The 15189-nt window shown below is 44.9% G+C and overlaps 1 protein-coding gene across 3 annotated transcripts in view; it reads right to left on the bottom strand.

The window, feature by feature from the left end:
* Nucleotides 1–15189, bottom strand: part of NIF3L1 (NGG1 interacting factor 3 like 1) — a 179298-nt gene that overhangs the window by 151634 nt on the left and 12475 nt on the right. Inside the window, exon 1 of one of the 3 annotated variants that reach the window (XM_069244284.1) lies at nt 15010–15030. The exons of the other annotated variants lie outside the window; for them this stretch is intronic. Coding sequence (XP_069100385.1) covers nt 15010–15016 — 7 coding nt within the window. The 5' untranslated portion in view covers nt 15017–15030. Of the gene's footprint in view, nt 1–15009; nt 15031–15189 lie in introns of those variants that run through there. 3 annotated transcript variants of the gene reach the window in all.

The raw sequence follows: 15189 nt of genomic DNA, 5'->3' as shown, positions 1-15189 counted from the left end.
GTAAATTTGCCCATTGTCCGAGATTTAGACCCTGTATCTCACGTCATGCGTTTCATTGTAGTGAGGGAAAAAAAAAAAGAATGCTGAAAAGAAATGGTCTTGATTTGTAGCACAAGCAGAGCCAGGAGGCGGGGGTAGAGTAGAGTGAAATGAGTCAAGGTGGCACTGGAGGAGCCACTGCCACATCCACTTGGGTAGGGACCACTTCAGTTGCGCCCCAATGGTAGGCTAGAGATATGATTGGCTAGAACACATCCAAAAACTGATAAGCTCTCAGAAATCTTGTGCATTGCTGCAGTCTTTAGCTACAGTTTTTTGGGTCTTAAAGCAATGCAAATCAAGATTCAATAAGTCACTTCCAACATGCCTACCAAAAAAAAAAAAAAAAAAAGGGGGTCTCCACTCCAACCCCCCAATCCTTTGGCACTTATCTGAACATCTGGAAGCAGCACTTTACTAAAGTTGCTCCTCGTTTTACCCCCTCCTTCGGTGGCCGTGGGGGAAAAGAGTTCTCCACATTCCTCCAAGCAACTGTAAAAAACGAAGGAACACGAGCCGGTAAATCAGCACCACTGTGGCACCTCTCCCAGAAGCGGCGCGCATTACACAATCCAGCGCACCTGCAGGCTCGGGATGATCGTTCCCCAACCTCCAGCCGGTAGCTGTATTGAGGGCGGGGGGGGGGGGGGGGGGGCAGCAGTACTTTGAGCACCACGCACGTCGTTGTCGGGGACACCGAGCGGTGTTGCAAGGCTTGCCGCTCGGTGCTGTGCTTTCTCCAGCAGAGATAGAGCCGCTATCCTTTGGTGAAGGTGAGACGAGTTCCGGCAGCGCGTCCTGCCGCCATACGCGGCCCCCAAGGTCTCTCTCAGGTGCGGAGCATGACGGGAGCTCCTGCGCCTTCCCTCCAGAAGCCAGGATTGTGCGGCCCCCTCCAGTCACTAGATAGCTATTTTAAACATAAAACATCAATGTCCTGACCACTATGGCAGAAAAGAGCTAACAGCAAGTAGGTTACAGTGCACCTTATATGTGCCGTAGGTGATTATCACAGTTAGGGGAGGGTGTGTAACATTATAGTCTGTTAAAATATCTACAAGAAAGATTTTTGTATAGTGCACATCTTGAACTGAAGTATCTTAAGATGCTCTTAATTGTGATAATAAAAGTCAAGGAGGCACAGTGAAATAAAGCAATTCCCTAGGATCATACAATTCGGTCAAGCAGGGAATCCAGGAATGATCCAAGGATTTCGGATTTCACTTTGTGCAAGTTAGCCATTAGAAAGGTTTCCCTGTCTCCCTCCCATTTTACACTAAATATGGAGATCCCCGGCTGTCTAGCGTGGTATCCATACCCAAGGGGAAGAAAAACTCGAACTGCAAACCAGAAATTGTACAAAACTATTTTATTAATTTTCCTTCGAAAATACTAAAAGAACTGTTCTGCCATAAAGTTTTGCCTAGACAGCACACGTGCTGTCTCTGCAAGAATTTTGTTACACTACTGCAGGTTTACAGCCCGTCCGTAGCTTACTGTTCGCTCTCATTTCCTTCGTCCCAGTTTGTCACAGCATGCGAGCATGATGTCCTCTTCTTGTGTTTTGTCCTCCCCTGGAGAATGGATGAAGTACTTGGGTCCATTCACTACTCCTATTTTGGAGCTACTTTTTTGTGTTCAAGCACTCCATATGAATGCTTGTGTTTTCAGTCCAAATCCCTCCCATCCCCCTACCCTGTACTCTATACTACTGCACTCCACGCCACTCTACTCTGCACCGCACCAGTCTAATCTGCAACACCCTACGCCACTGAACTTTTCCATGCACTCCATGCCACTTTACTCTACACAACTGCACTTTATGCCACCCTAATTTATTGAGCACCCCTCTAATCTATGTCAGTGTACTCTATGCTACTCTACACCACTGCACTCTGCACCACTCTACTCTGCATCATTCTATGCCACTGCACCACTTGACACCATTTTACTATACTACACTCTAATCCACGCCACCACACTCTGCTCTGCACCATTCTACTCTACAGCTTTGTACCCCAGTGCACTATACGGCACTCTACTCTGCACCACTACATTCTACAGTAATGCACTCTACTCTGCAACTCTCTACTCTCTGCCAGTCCACTCTACACCAATGTTTGCCACTCCATTCTATACCACTTCACTTTACCCATGCAAATCTACCCTTCTCCACTCTACTGTACTCTAAGCCAGTCCTCTCCACTCTAAACCACTCTACTCTATGCCACTCTGAGCCATTCTACACCATGCTAGTCCACGCTGCTGTACATAGCTGAAAGACATTGACAAAACCAATAACTCTTGTATAGGAGAAACCTCTTGGTATTGCCAATGCTTTTCTTTTTATTATTGGTTTCCTTTTTAGAATGTTGTGCTGGAAAATGCACCATTTCACACCAAGGTTTAAAAAATATTCTCAGGAAGAGAATTCCCCAAAACCCCAGTGGAAAAGGCCTGCTCGCTCCTGACGCTTGAACAACAAACTGCAATCACTGGTCTCACTCCCCACCACTTCCAAGCCCTAACAGTTGCCCCTGGTACAGTGGAATCTGAATTAAAATAGTGCTTATGGCGCAGTGCACAGTAAAAGGAGGTGCTCATGTGGGGAGGCGTAGGAAGTGCAACAAAGCAGATTGCAGGCTGGATGGAGAGTCTGCTGAATGAGACCAACTGTGTAGTTTGTTAGTCATTTGGAAACAATCAGCCCTGCCAGCAGCTGTCAAAGTCAACATTTGGAGCCGAAGTGGCTAAAGTCCGTGGGTCTCCTCGGGACAGGACAGTCAGACTATTACACGTCAGGTATGTAAGTAATCTCCAAGCAGAATTCAAGTCTGTAAAAATAGTACTTTCAAGATGTAACTAGCCGAGCAGACCCAACCTTCAGGGAAAGGCAGGTAGTCCCAGGAAAATATTGTAGGACGTTACCCTTCAGAAAGCTCTATGTGCTCTACCGTTTATCAGTAAATCCCTTGCTGTGTTATGTGGTGCCCGGAATCAAAGTATAAATAGCAGCTGAAGAGACAAATGGGAGAAGAAGATATGATTTTTTTATTATTATTACGATTTATTACAAGACGTTGGCAAGACTGCTAAAAGTCTGTAGCCCAAACGTAAAAAAACGAACCTCAGAGTGAAGTTGGAAAAACAGCCTATATTGGCTAAAAGTGACAAGACATTGGGCAATTTGTCAGGATCATATATAACAGATAGACAGACGTGGATCTATGTATCACCTGTCAGCATTACATTTGGGAGACTTGCAGGAGTAAGCACCAGCCAATTGTCAGGATTACCTATGAAAGGTCGGTAGGGCTGGATCAGAGTCACTCACATGAAAGAACTACCTCAAAGGCTGACAGAGAAGGGTTCAGATGAGGGCACAAGACGTAAGAAAAATGGCGGGGATTAATTACATGTGTAAATATCAATTATGTCACAGAAAGTGGCGTCACAACAAATAAACTGCACGCCCTCGTTATAGTCCTCACTTACCACGTCGAACCAGCACATTTTACAAAAACAAGTTAATAAAATAATGTTAAAATATGTAAAGAACATGTTTTGTTTTTACTTTTCATACATACATTCCTGTCTGTAATTGAGCTCACTAATGGCTGGAAGAGACACTATTTTAAAACAAACTTCAAAGAGTAAACAACATGTGCATAGTGTATTTTTTCAAACAGTCAGGCTCGTAGTTCGTGCTTGTCTGATTTCTGGTGGGTTGCTTTTTCCAGCTTCAAAGCACAACAACACTACACATTAGTTCTTTATGCGATAAAAGGGCTAATGTTGTGAACTCCATGCTTAGTTCTCATACAAGATACCATTTTAAAACCCTACCGGGCCCTTTTCCAAAATAAAGAGGCGGCAATCAACAAGAAAGAGGGTTTTAGAAAGCCTGCGGACCAAGTTAATTGCACACAGTACTTGTAATTGCAAGCAGCTGCAGTGTTGCGGTACAAGGGAACACTTCTTGTTTCCTTCAGAGTCATTTGTATATCAGTCTTGCATCTGAAAAGGTGCTAGAATTGAGGGAGTCAGGCATATAATAAGCATACTCATACAGTTGACTGTCTCCACTCCAGCTTGACTATTTTTGCACAAAAACATGTGGAGAGGTAAAGGAAGGAGCCTCAGTGGGTTCGACTGACCTCTTGACCTCTCCAAAGTCAACAGCTTAACTGTGGCCATGGCTCCTCCAAAGTGAGAGAAGAGATACACTGGTAGGCCTGGAGGTCATGCGAGAGCATTCAATTTGCCTTCCAATCCCAGATCCATATAGTTTAACCCCTTCGCTGCCAGGCCTTTTCCCCCTCCTGTGCCAGGCCTTTTTTTGCCTATTTGGGGCAGTTCGCGCTTAGGCCCTCATAACTTTTTGTCCACATAAGCTAACCAAGCCAAATTTGCGTCCTTTTTTTCCAACATCCTAGGGATTCTAGAGGTACCCAGACTTTGTGGGTTCCCTTGAAGGAGGCCAAGAAATTGGCCAAAATACAGTGAAAATTTCAAAAGAATTGGAAAAAGTGGCTGCAGAAGAAGGCTTGTGGATTTCCCCCTGAAAATGGCATCAACAAAGGGTTTGCAGTGCTAAACTCAGCAGCTTCCTAGCTTTCAGGAACAGGCAGACTTGAATCAGAAAACCCAATTTTTCAACACAATTTTGGCATTTTACTGGGGCATACCCCATTTTTGCAATTTTTTGTGCTTTCAGCCTCCTTCCAGTCAGTGACAGGAATGGGCATGAAACCAATGCTGGATCCCAGAAACCTAACCATTTCTGAAACGTAGACAAAATTCTGAATTCAGCAAGGGGTCATTTGTGTAGATCCTACAAGGGTTTCCTACAGAAAATAACAGCTGAAAAAGAAAAATATTGAAATTGAGGTGAAAAAAACATCAATTTTTCTCTACGTTTTACTCTGTAACTTTTCCCTGCAATGTCAGATTATGGAAAGCAATATACTGTTACGTCTGCTGGACTCCTCTGGTTGCGGGGATATATAGGGCTTGTAGGTTCATCAAGAACCCGAGGAACCCAGAGCCAATAAATGAGCTGCACCCTGCAGTGCGTTTTCATTCTATACCGGGTATACAGCAATTCATTTGCTGAAATATAAAGAGTAAAAAATTGCTATCAAGAAAACCTTTGCATTTCCAAAAAGGGCACAAGATAAGGTGCTAAGGAGCAGTGGTTATTTGCACATCTCTGAATTCCGGGGTGACCATACAAGCATGTGAATTATAGGGAATTTCTCAAATAGATGTCTTTTTTTACACACTCTCCTATATTTGGAAGGAAAAAATGTAGAGAAAGACAAGGGGCAATAGCACTTGTTTTGCTAATCTATGTTCCCCCAAGTCTCCCGATAAAAATGATACCTCACTTGTGTGGGTAGGCCTAGCGCCCGCGACAGGAAACGCCCCAAAGCGCAACGTGGACACATCCAAAATTTTGGGAGAAAACAGAGGTGTTTTTTGCGAAGTGCCTACCTGTAGATTTTGGCCTCTAGCTCAGCCGGCACCTAGGGAAACCTACCAAACCTGTGCATTTCTGAAAACTAGAGACCTAGGGGAATCCAAGGAGGGGTGACTTGCGGGGCTCGGACCAGGTTCTGTTACCCAGAATCCTTTGCAAACCTCAAAATTTGGCTAAAAAAAACACATGTTCCTCACATTTCTGTGGCAGAAAGTTCTGGAATCTGAGAGGAGCTACAAATTTCCTTCCACCCAGCGTTCCCCCAAGTCTCCCGATAAAAATGATACCTCACTTGCGTGGGTAGGCCTAGCGCCGGCGACAGGAAACACCCCAAAGCGCAACGTGGACACATCCTAAATTTTTGAAAAAAACAGAGGTGTTTTTTGCGAAGTGCCTACCCGTAGATTTTGGCCTCTAGCTCAGCTGGCACCTAGGGAAACCTACCAAACCTGTGCATTTCTGAAAACTAGAGACCTAGGGGAATCCAAGGAGGGGTGACTTGCGGGGCTCGGACCAGGTTCTGTTACCCAGAATCCTTTGCAAACCTCAAAATTTGGCTAAAAAAAAAACACATGTTCCTCACATTTCTGTGGCAGAAAGTTCTGGAATCTGAGAGGAGCTACAAATTTCCTTCCACCCAGCGTTCCCCCAAGTCTCCCGATAAAAATGATACCTCACTTGCGTGGGTAGGCCTAGCGCCGGCGACAGGAAACACCCCAAAGCGCAACGTGGACACATCCTAAATTTTGGAAAAAAACAGAGGTGTTTTTTGCGAAGTGCCTACCTGTAGATTTTGGCCTCTAGCTCAGCCGGCACCTAGGGAAACCTACCAAACCTGTGCATTTCTGAAAACTAGAGACCTAGGGGAATCCAAGGAGTGGTGACTTGCGGGGCTCGGACCAGGTTCTGTTACCCAGAATCCTTTGCAAACCTCAAAATTTGGCTAAAAAAACACATGTCCCTCACATTTCTGTGGCAGAAAGTTCTGGAATCTGAGAGGAGCTACAAATTTCCTTCCACCCAGCGTTCCCCCAAGTCTCCCGATAAAAATGATACCTCACTTGCGTGGGTAGGCCTAGCGCCGGCGACAGGAAACACCCCAAAGCGCAACGTGGACACATCCTAAATTTTGGAAAAAAAACAGAGGTGTTTTTTGCGAAGTGCCTACCCGTAGATTTTGGCCTCTAGCTCAGCCGGCACCTAGGGAAACCTACCAAACCTGTGCATTTCTGAAAACTAGAGACCTAGGGGAATCCAAGGAGTGGTGACTTGCGGGGCTCGGACCAGGTTCTGTTACCCAGAATCCTTTGCAAACCTCAAAATTTGGCTAAAAAAACACATGTCCCTCACATTTCTGTGGCAGAAAGTTCTGGAATCTGAGAGGAGCCACAAATTTCCTTCCACCCAGCGTTCCCCTAAGTCTCTCAATAAAAATGGTACCTCACTTCTGTGGGTAGGCCTAGCGCCCACGAAAGGAAATGGCCCAAAACACAACGTGGACAGAACATATTTTTTCACAGAAAACAGAGGTGTTTTTTGCAAAGTGCCTACCTGTGGAGTTTGGCCTCTAGCTCAGCCGGCCCCGGGAGGGGGGGGGGGGGCAGAAATGCCCTAAAATAAATTTGCCCCCCCCGGGAGCGACCTTTGCCTACGGGGTCGCTCCCCCTGCGTGACATTGGCGCCAAAAAGAAATCCCCGGTGCCTAGTGGTTTCTGCCCCCTTGGGGGCAGATTGACCTAAAATCGGCCAATCTGCCCCCAAGGGGGGCAGAAATGGCCTAAATACAATTTGCCCCCCAGGGGAGCGACCCTTGCCTGATGGGTCGCTCCCCATCTCGAAAAAAACAAACAAACAAAAAAAAAAAAAACACACAAAAAAAATGTGCCCTGGTGCCCTGAGGGTTCTGCCCCCCCTGGGGGCAGTTCGGCCTAATAATAGGCCGATCTGCCCCCAGGGGGGGGCAGAAATGGCCTAAAATAAATTCCCCCCCCCCAGCCCCCACCCCCCCCGGGAGCGACCCTTGCCTACAGGGTCGCTCCCCCTGCGTGACATTGGCGCCAAAAAACAAATCCCCGGTGCCTAGTGGTTTCTGCCCCCTTGGGGGCAGATTGACCTAAAATCTGCCAATCTGCACCCAAGGGGGGCAGAAATGGCCTCAATACAATTTGCCCCCCAGGGGAGCGACCCTTGCCTGATGGGTCGCTCCCCATCTCGAAAAAAACAAAAAAAAACAAAAACACAACAAAAATTTTTGCCCTGGTGCCCTGAGGGTTCTGCCCCCCCCTGGGGGCAGAAATGGCCTAAAATAAATTTGTCCCCCCGGTCGCTCCCCATCTCTAAAAAAAGAAACAACAAAAAAAAATACACAAAAAAAAAATTTGCCCTGGCGCCTAGAGGTTTCTGCCCCCCCTGGGGGCAGATCGGCCTAATAATAGGCCGATCTGCCCCCAGGGGGGGCAGAAATGTCCTAAAATAAATTGCCCTCCCCCCCAGGGAGCGACCCTTGCCTAAGGGGTCACTCCCTTTGTGTGAAATTCACGCAAAGAAAAAATTCCCTGGTGTCTAGTGGTTTCTACCCCCCTTGGGGGCAGATTGGCCTCATCAAAATAGGCCAATCTGCCCCCAAGGGGGGCAGAAATGGCCAAAATATAAATTTCCCCCAAGGGGAGCGACCCTTGCCTAAGGGGTCGCTCCCCACCGAAAAAAAAAGAAATGAAACATAAAAAGAAAAAAAAAAAAAAAAAATGGTCCCTGGTGCATAGAGGTTCCTTCTCAAAAAAATGCCCCCCCTGGGAGCGACCCTTGCCCAAGGGGTCGCTCCCTTTTGTCTGTTTCAATAAAAAAAAAAAAATCCCTGGTGTCTAGTGGGGTTTCAAAAGCCGGATTGCAAGCAATCCGGCTTTTGAAACCCTTGGAGGGACTTCAAAGGGAAGGAAATACTTTTCCTTCCCTTTGAAGCCCCTCCGGGCCTCCCAAGTGATTGAAAAAGAAATGCTTTTGCATTTCTTTTTCAATCGCGCTGGAAGCAGAGCTTCCAGCGCGACTAGGGAGGCCCCTGTGACAAATCAGCGCGCGCTCACACGCTGATGTCACAGGGGGGGGGTGCACGGGGGGCGCGCTAGCGCGCCCCCAAGTTCCCCTGTGCCTAGGACGAGATGATCTCGTCCAAGGCACAGGGGAACTGTAGCCTTGGACGAGATCATCTCGTCCAAGGCACAGAAGGGGTTAATCCTACCAACAGCTCTGGATCTAGACCCTCATGCCCCCCACCACTCCCACTGCACAAGGTGCACCTGTACTGCTGCTACAACTACTGGAGTACAGAGCAGTTTGGATGCCATGCCGTTCGTTATGGTCGTGAGGTTTTGTGCACCAGGACTCAAAGCTCCCCGGCAGTAAAACAGCAGTACTGATGATCTTGCGCTCTACTCCCTGACCCAGAAGTTCAGAAAATTTTATATGGACTACATCATGGAGCATGATCTTACAAACTGAGATTAAGTGAGGACTGAGGACACCAGATATGGCCTGAGGGTGAGATGTGCTAGTACAAGTTTGAACACATTGTGAGAAAGGGGTAGATGAAGGATGACTATAACGGAAGAGGAGAATGCACCAGATAGTAGTCACTTGGGGAGACTGACTAGGTAGGATAGTAGGACAAACAAACTATGGGTCTCCCTTTGGCATCAATGGGAACAACCTACTTGTCAGACACTACAGTAAGTTGTTGCAACCTCTAGCGGGCCAAACCCAGAAGCTGATCAGAGTAGAAGGAACCACAAAATCAAGTACTAAAAAGACACTTGGCCGTGGACCTCTTCTGTCAGTAGCGATGCCTTGAAATAAACCCTATTGAGGCTCAGCGTTCCTCAACGTGTCATCACTTGAAATCTGAAGTGAAGGCCCTACTGCAAGTTATGCTGTGTTTGAATTATAAGTGTTTTAGCTCTGGCCAACTGAAATCCTATACAAAGGATACCATGACATATATTAACTTTCCACTACACATTATTCTGTCCCGTAGGTTCTCATTATCCTAATGAGGCTACTGGATTCAGGCGGCAAAATCACTGTGGGGGACGGAGTCTGATCCCGCAGAATGTGACACCTGTCAGCCTAATCCGGGTTTTGTTCCGGCTAACTAGCCGTGCCTCATCTCCACCCAACAGCAGGGATGACTGGACCCCTCAGGGGAATCGTGGTCATTCAGATCTCATCCGTTTCTCTCAGCTACATTAGTCTCACATATGCAAGGACAGTCAGAGGCAGAGTATGGTTCAATAAGATTTTATTGAAGTAACTGCATCTTAGACAATAAGGTATATATTGCAATAACTAGGACAATGAAGCATAATAAGATTACGATTGTGACAAGGAGAGTAAAACACTAACATTACGCTACCATGTTGTCACTAGAGTTTATAAGGATAGTTCCTACCTAAGCTATGTTAGAGAACAGCATGTTCAGCTCTAATTCTGCCATTCAGGTTTTCCCTGGGAAGACATCACCCCTCATACCTGAGCAAGAGGCCTGTAGTCTACATAAGCAGCTGCAGTGAAGCAATCAGCATACAGTCATGGTCATCTGGCTGGAATCTCCCTCTAAAGAACATGGGTCAAAATCGTGTTTTTATGATAAAACAGTTGATGTTCCAAGAAAGGATCTCAATGTTAGAGTGTGTATGTTTCTTGAACATTGGAGACAACGCATTCCACTTTTGCCAGCAACCTATCTTACCGCAGCCTTGAGAAAAGCACAGAGTGAAAGAAATGTCTTGTTTAAGAATGCAGTTCTGACCTAGGCGAAGAACAGCTAGATAGAGAAAATAAAACAAGATCGCAAATGTGACTATTGTTAAAATAATATAACAAAGCTAAAATAAAACATATCTAGGTTAAAGTGCACAGCGGCAGGCCTAGTTTGCTAAAAAAAACGTGTATAAAACTACAGCTAAAATGGCTACACAACAATTCCATTCCGAGGAACTTTGCTTATGCTATGCAAAAGTTCAAGATTAAAAAAAAACATAAAATGTGTTTTACAAAAACAGTGTTGTACTGCATTTGAGTGCAGGGGTCGAAGTGGCTCAGAGGCGAGTGGAACAACATGGCCATGCTTTTTAAATTTTGCGTCAACAGTTCTCTTACTTTTTGTTAAAAGACAACTGTCTCAGCACAGTTAATTCTGACCCTGAGATGCCTCTGGCTGAAAGGAATGCAGGGGGTTTGCTGTGCTTTGACTCTGCAGGAGTGGCTGAGGACTAATGAAAACAATGTCTTGCCACCAGGGTGCCTGCTACTTGAAAGAAAAATTAATGTGCTCAATTATTAGTTAATTAGCAAAAGTAAATACTGCTTGGCAGCAATTTATTATAACTGAAGGAGTCACTGAAAACCTCATGCTGACAAAGAGTAATTACTTTTGAGAGGTAATATAAGATTGTTGCCAGCTGTTGTTTTGAGTGTCTCCTTTTAATTGATAACAGTGTATTGCTAAAATAAATATTTTGAAAGCACTTGTTTTATCTTAAACACTAAGGGCCAGATGTAGGTAGCCGTTTGCATGGTGCAAACTGCGAAAATCGCAGTTTGCGCCATGCAAACAGCCTAACGCGATGCACATTCACAAATTTGCGAGTCAGTACCGACTCGCAATTTGTGAATGCGACTCGCAAATAGGAAGGGGTGTTCCCTTCCTATTTGCGACTCGCATCGCAATTCAGACTTGCTTTGTGACCGCGACCCCTTCCCCTTTGTGAATGTCGACAAAAATATTTTTTCAGAACAGGCATGGACCACTGCCTACTCTGTAAAAACGAAACCAAATGGTTTTGGTATTTTTTTCATTTTGCAACTCGTTTTCCTTTAAGGAAAACGGGCTGCAAAATGAAAAAAAAAAAAAAAATGCTTTATTTAAAAAGCAGTCACAGACATGGAGGTCTGCTGACTTCAGCAGGCCACCATCCCTGTGAGTGCAGGGACTCGCTATGGGGTCGCAAAATGCAACCCACCTCATTAATATTGATGAGGTGGGTCTTTGCGACCCCATAGCGAGTCGCAGACGGTGTCTGAGACACCGTTCTGCATCCGAGATTGCGACTCGGAAATTGCGAGTCGGACATACTCGCAATTTCCGAGTCGTAATCTCGGAGTTTGCTACATGTGGGCCTAAATCTTTCTGGGCATTTTGCTGCAAGTAATGGCTTACATATTCACAGTGCTTCCTGTCACAGGCTGGGACCTCATAATACTATAAAAACCAGCAGTGGTCCGTTCAGAAGAGTGGCGGGACCATGCCCCTGATGGAGCAGATATGCTAATTTAAGAAGCTCTAATGATTAATACGTGTTCATTAATGAGAAAAATGCGTAGAGAAAATAACATTAGAAAAAAAATAACATGTATAATCGAAAATGTGCCCACGGGGAGTGGTCACCATGTGTATTAACAGATGCTAAATAATGAGATAATTTATGTAAAATGTATGAATATATCATAACTGGATGTATAACTTATGTTTTGTGTTAATTTGCATTCTTAACTTAGCCGAACTAAAGGCCTGGTTCACTGGGTATTGTCTGCTTACAACGTGGAGACTTGACAAAGCTTGCGAGGACTGGTAACCGGAGTAAAGGACCTTGAACTGTGCAGAGTTCAGATGGCTCTGCTAGAACATTCTGCAATGTACCAGCGGACAGTAGATGATTAAGACAATTTGATACAATTATGTGTAGTGTAGGGTAAATGCACTTTCCCAGGACTTGAACAATAGAGGCACTGACTAAAGACTATGTATGCAACAATTTTGTTACCTGAAGAGCCGGATGATGTTCTCATCACAAGAAGGACCAATCTAATTTAGGGGGCTTGAAGCCCATGCAGAAATAAAGATTCGGTAAATAAAAACTATAGGTTAGAGTCATAACTTCCGACAAGACTGACCAATTAGCAATTAGTGGGACGGACTGGGAGACCTTAATAAAAAGTCATGACAAGGGGAGGGAATTCAGAACTGCGAGGAAAAAGCTGATGATGTCAGGAGACGCTGTCCAAAGTGCTGATAATTGGGCTTATACTTTGTGAGCCTGATATTTAGCTGACCACTGATGACCTGGGGACGAAGACTGACTCGTTGCTGATCCATCCTGGATAGGTAGCTATGAAAAAGTGACTGACTAATTTATGCCTTTTCGTCTAGATACCAACTGCGCTGTTTCATAGAAATTCCTTCTTATGTAGATTTTTCCAAATTAATATTTTTTCCTAAATTGTTTTCGCATGAAGACCCACATGCTAATGCTAATCTTGGTTAGGTAGGCTGTTAGGGGAGACGTTGACAGTGACAATGACTGACAAATTGAATTGCTGAATTATTTATTCCATTAACGTCGAAAAACATTGACTTATGAACTGCATCGTTGCTTATGATTTTCTTTGGAGAATACTGATTACCTTGATGATTAATAAATATTGATTAATAAAAGCAAAATTAACTTTTGATCAGAATTGTAATCAATAGGGAATAAAGATTGTTAACCTTTTCATGAGTGGTGGTTATTTTTGGATTAGTATGGTTTTCCTTTGTGGTTTCTTACGTGTTTGATATTGATTTATTGTTGTTGGATATCGGTTCAGTGATCACTGCATGACTAGGATACTCTATGTGATTCAAAAGATTCATCGACCTATACGCGTCCCCTAGTAAGTTTACTAACTAAGGACCAGGCGCGCTAGCACTCCTCTCCACCTGTTTCTGGACCTAAACAGTGTCTGTCAGGCTGAGGAAAGGTCAGCCTGACCAAAACGCTATGTACAGGCAGCCAGGTGCTATACATGTGCAGGCAACTGGCTGCCAGAGCTGAACTTTGCTGGGGTGCAGCTGTCACAGCTCCTATGGGCGTGACCCCTTCAGCCTGAAAAAGTGCTTGGAGAACTTCCCCCTCATGATCAGGGGGAGTGTCACTGATAGCCTCAAACGTAGGTGCTTCAGTTTTCAACACTGAATCACCCTATCACTGAAACTTCGTCACAGAGTGGGGTGGGGTCAGCAACTTTCACTGGCACCATCCCACTCTGTGAAAAGGTAGGGAGTGCCGCATCTCATTGGCTGACTTACAGTCAGGCAATGAGAGAAGCCAGCAGTCCCAACCCTCATGAACCTCTGAGGCTTCCCTCCACAGACGCTGCAGAAAGTGTTATGTTTTTTACGTTTGGTGCATTCGTGTATGTACAAACGTATATATGAGAGTGCATGTTATGAATGTGTGTGTGTGTGTGTGTGTGTGTGTGTGTGTGTGTGTGTGTGTGTGTGTGTGTGCGCGCGCGCACAGGAAAATGCACGAGTGTGCAGGTGTGTCTGGATACCCCCTCTTCCTCCCCCATGCTTCAATTAGTGGACGCCACTGACAAATACACAAGTCTCTATTCCCCACAGCGCCAACCAGGATTCAATTCTGATACTGTAAAGACACACATCTGTAGCAATCGCATTAACCAGCTGAGCAGTCATCAAGTTAGATTGAATTTCCCCTTCATCAGGTCAACTTTTCTTTTTTTTATTTAAAGTGGGTGTGGTGTCTTGTGTTATGTTCTGGAATCTTCCCGGATTCCAGAAAGGAATGTGTGAGAGGGAGTGAGGAGAAGGAACTGAGAAGAGAGTTGACGGCTGAAAGTGTTGGTGGTTGGGGTCTTCGCTACACGGATAAATCGAATAAACCTTTAGATAAACATAATGGATTTTTTTTTGCGTGATCCTTTTATCTTCAACTACCACATGTGGCGACGAGAGCTTGACGAACTCCAACCAGCAGTATTTCACCGCCGCATTGGCTCCGTGCGTATTCTCAAGGATCACTTAAAACAAAAAAAATTATATGAGAGACGCCTTGCGCACTACGAGTGAATGCAATAATAAACGGCCGCCTGCAGCCTCGCACTTACCCTCGAGTTAAAGACTGCTCGAGAGAAGCCTTGCGACCCACACCTGCTCGAGGCTCGCTTATGCGCTCGAGGCTTAGCCACACGTCACCATTTACAGATGCATTAAACACGCATTTCCTACCTGCAGCGCGTCATGATCATCAAGTTTCTGAGACTCCGGATGTTAGATGCACTCCGTGCGCTGATTTAAGGCTACACGTAGTGAGGGAGTGGCGTGTATAAAAAAAAAAAAAATACAAAAAAGAAAGTGAAGAAAGAACCGTGGAAACTAACAAAGGACTGCATCTACTGTGTCAGGGTGTTAGTACGCCGACTTTCAGTGCAGTTGGGATATTCTGGCTGCCATATTTTTTATTTTTTTTCCTTTCTTCAAACTTTGGGTATTCTATCTGGACAATTATCTAGATATGCTGGATCTAGATTAAGCTGGCAAAAGGATCTTATTTATAAAAAAAATTTAAAAAAGAGAGAAATAAAGTGAAACAACACATTTTTTTCCTTTCTTCAGTGTTTTTTTTTTTTTTTATTGTTTTATTTTTCTTTACCTTCCATTTGGAGATGCAGAATGTATCAGCACCAGCATTTTTCTTATCCTCTCCAGGGGAACCTCCAAGTCTGTGGGTGAAGTGGAAGAAGGTTTTCTCACATTATGCTAGAGTTTGTGGAACGTCATTAAGTGCCGAAAGGAAAACCTCTCTTCTAATGCATTGTTTGGGGTCGGAAGG

This window comes from Pleurodeles waltl, chromosome 7 (genome assembly GCF_031143425.1).
Source record: "Pleurodeles waltl isolate 20211129_DDA chromosome 7, aPleWal1.hap1.20221129, whole genome shotgun sequence".
Taxonomy (NCBI): domain Eukaryota; kingdom Metazoa; phylum Chordata; class Amphibia; order Caudata; family Salamandridae; genus Pleurodeles; species Pleurodeles waltl.
This window is presented reverse-complemented; position numbering and strand designations above follow the sequence as displayed.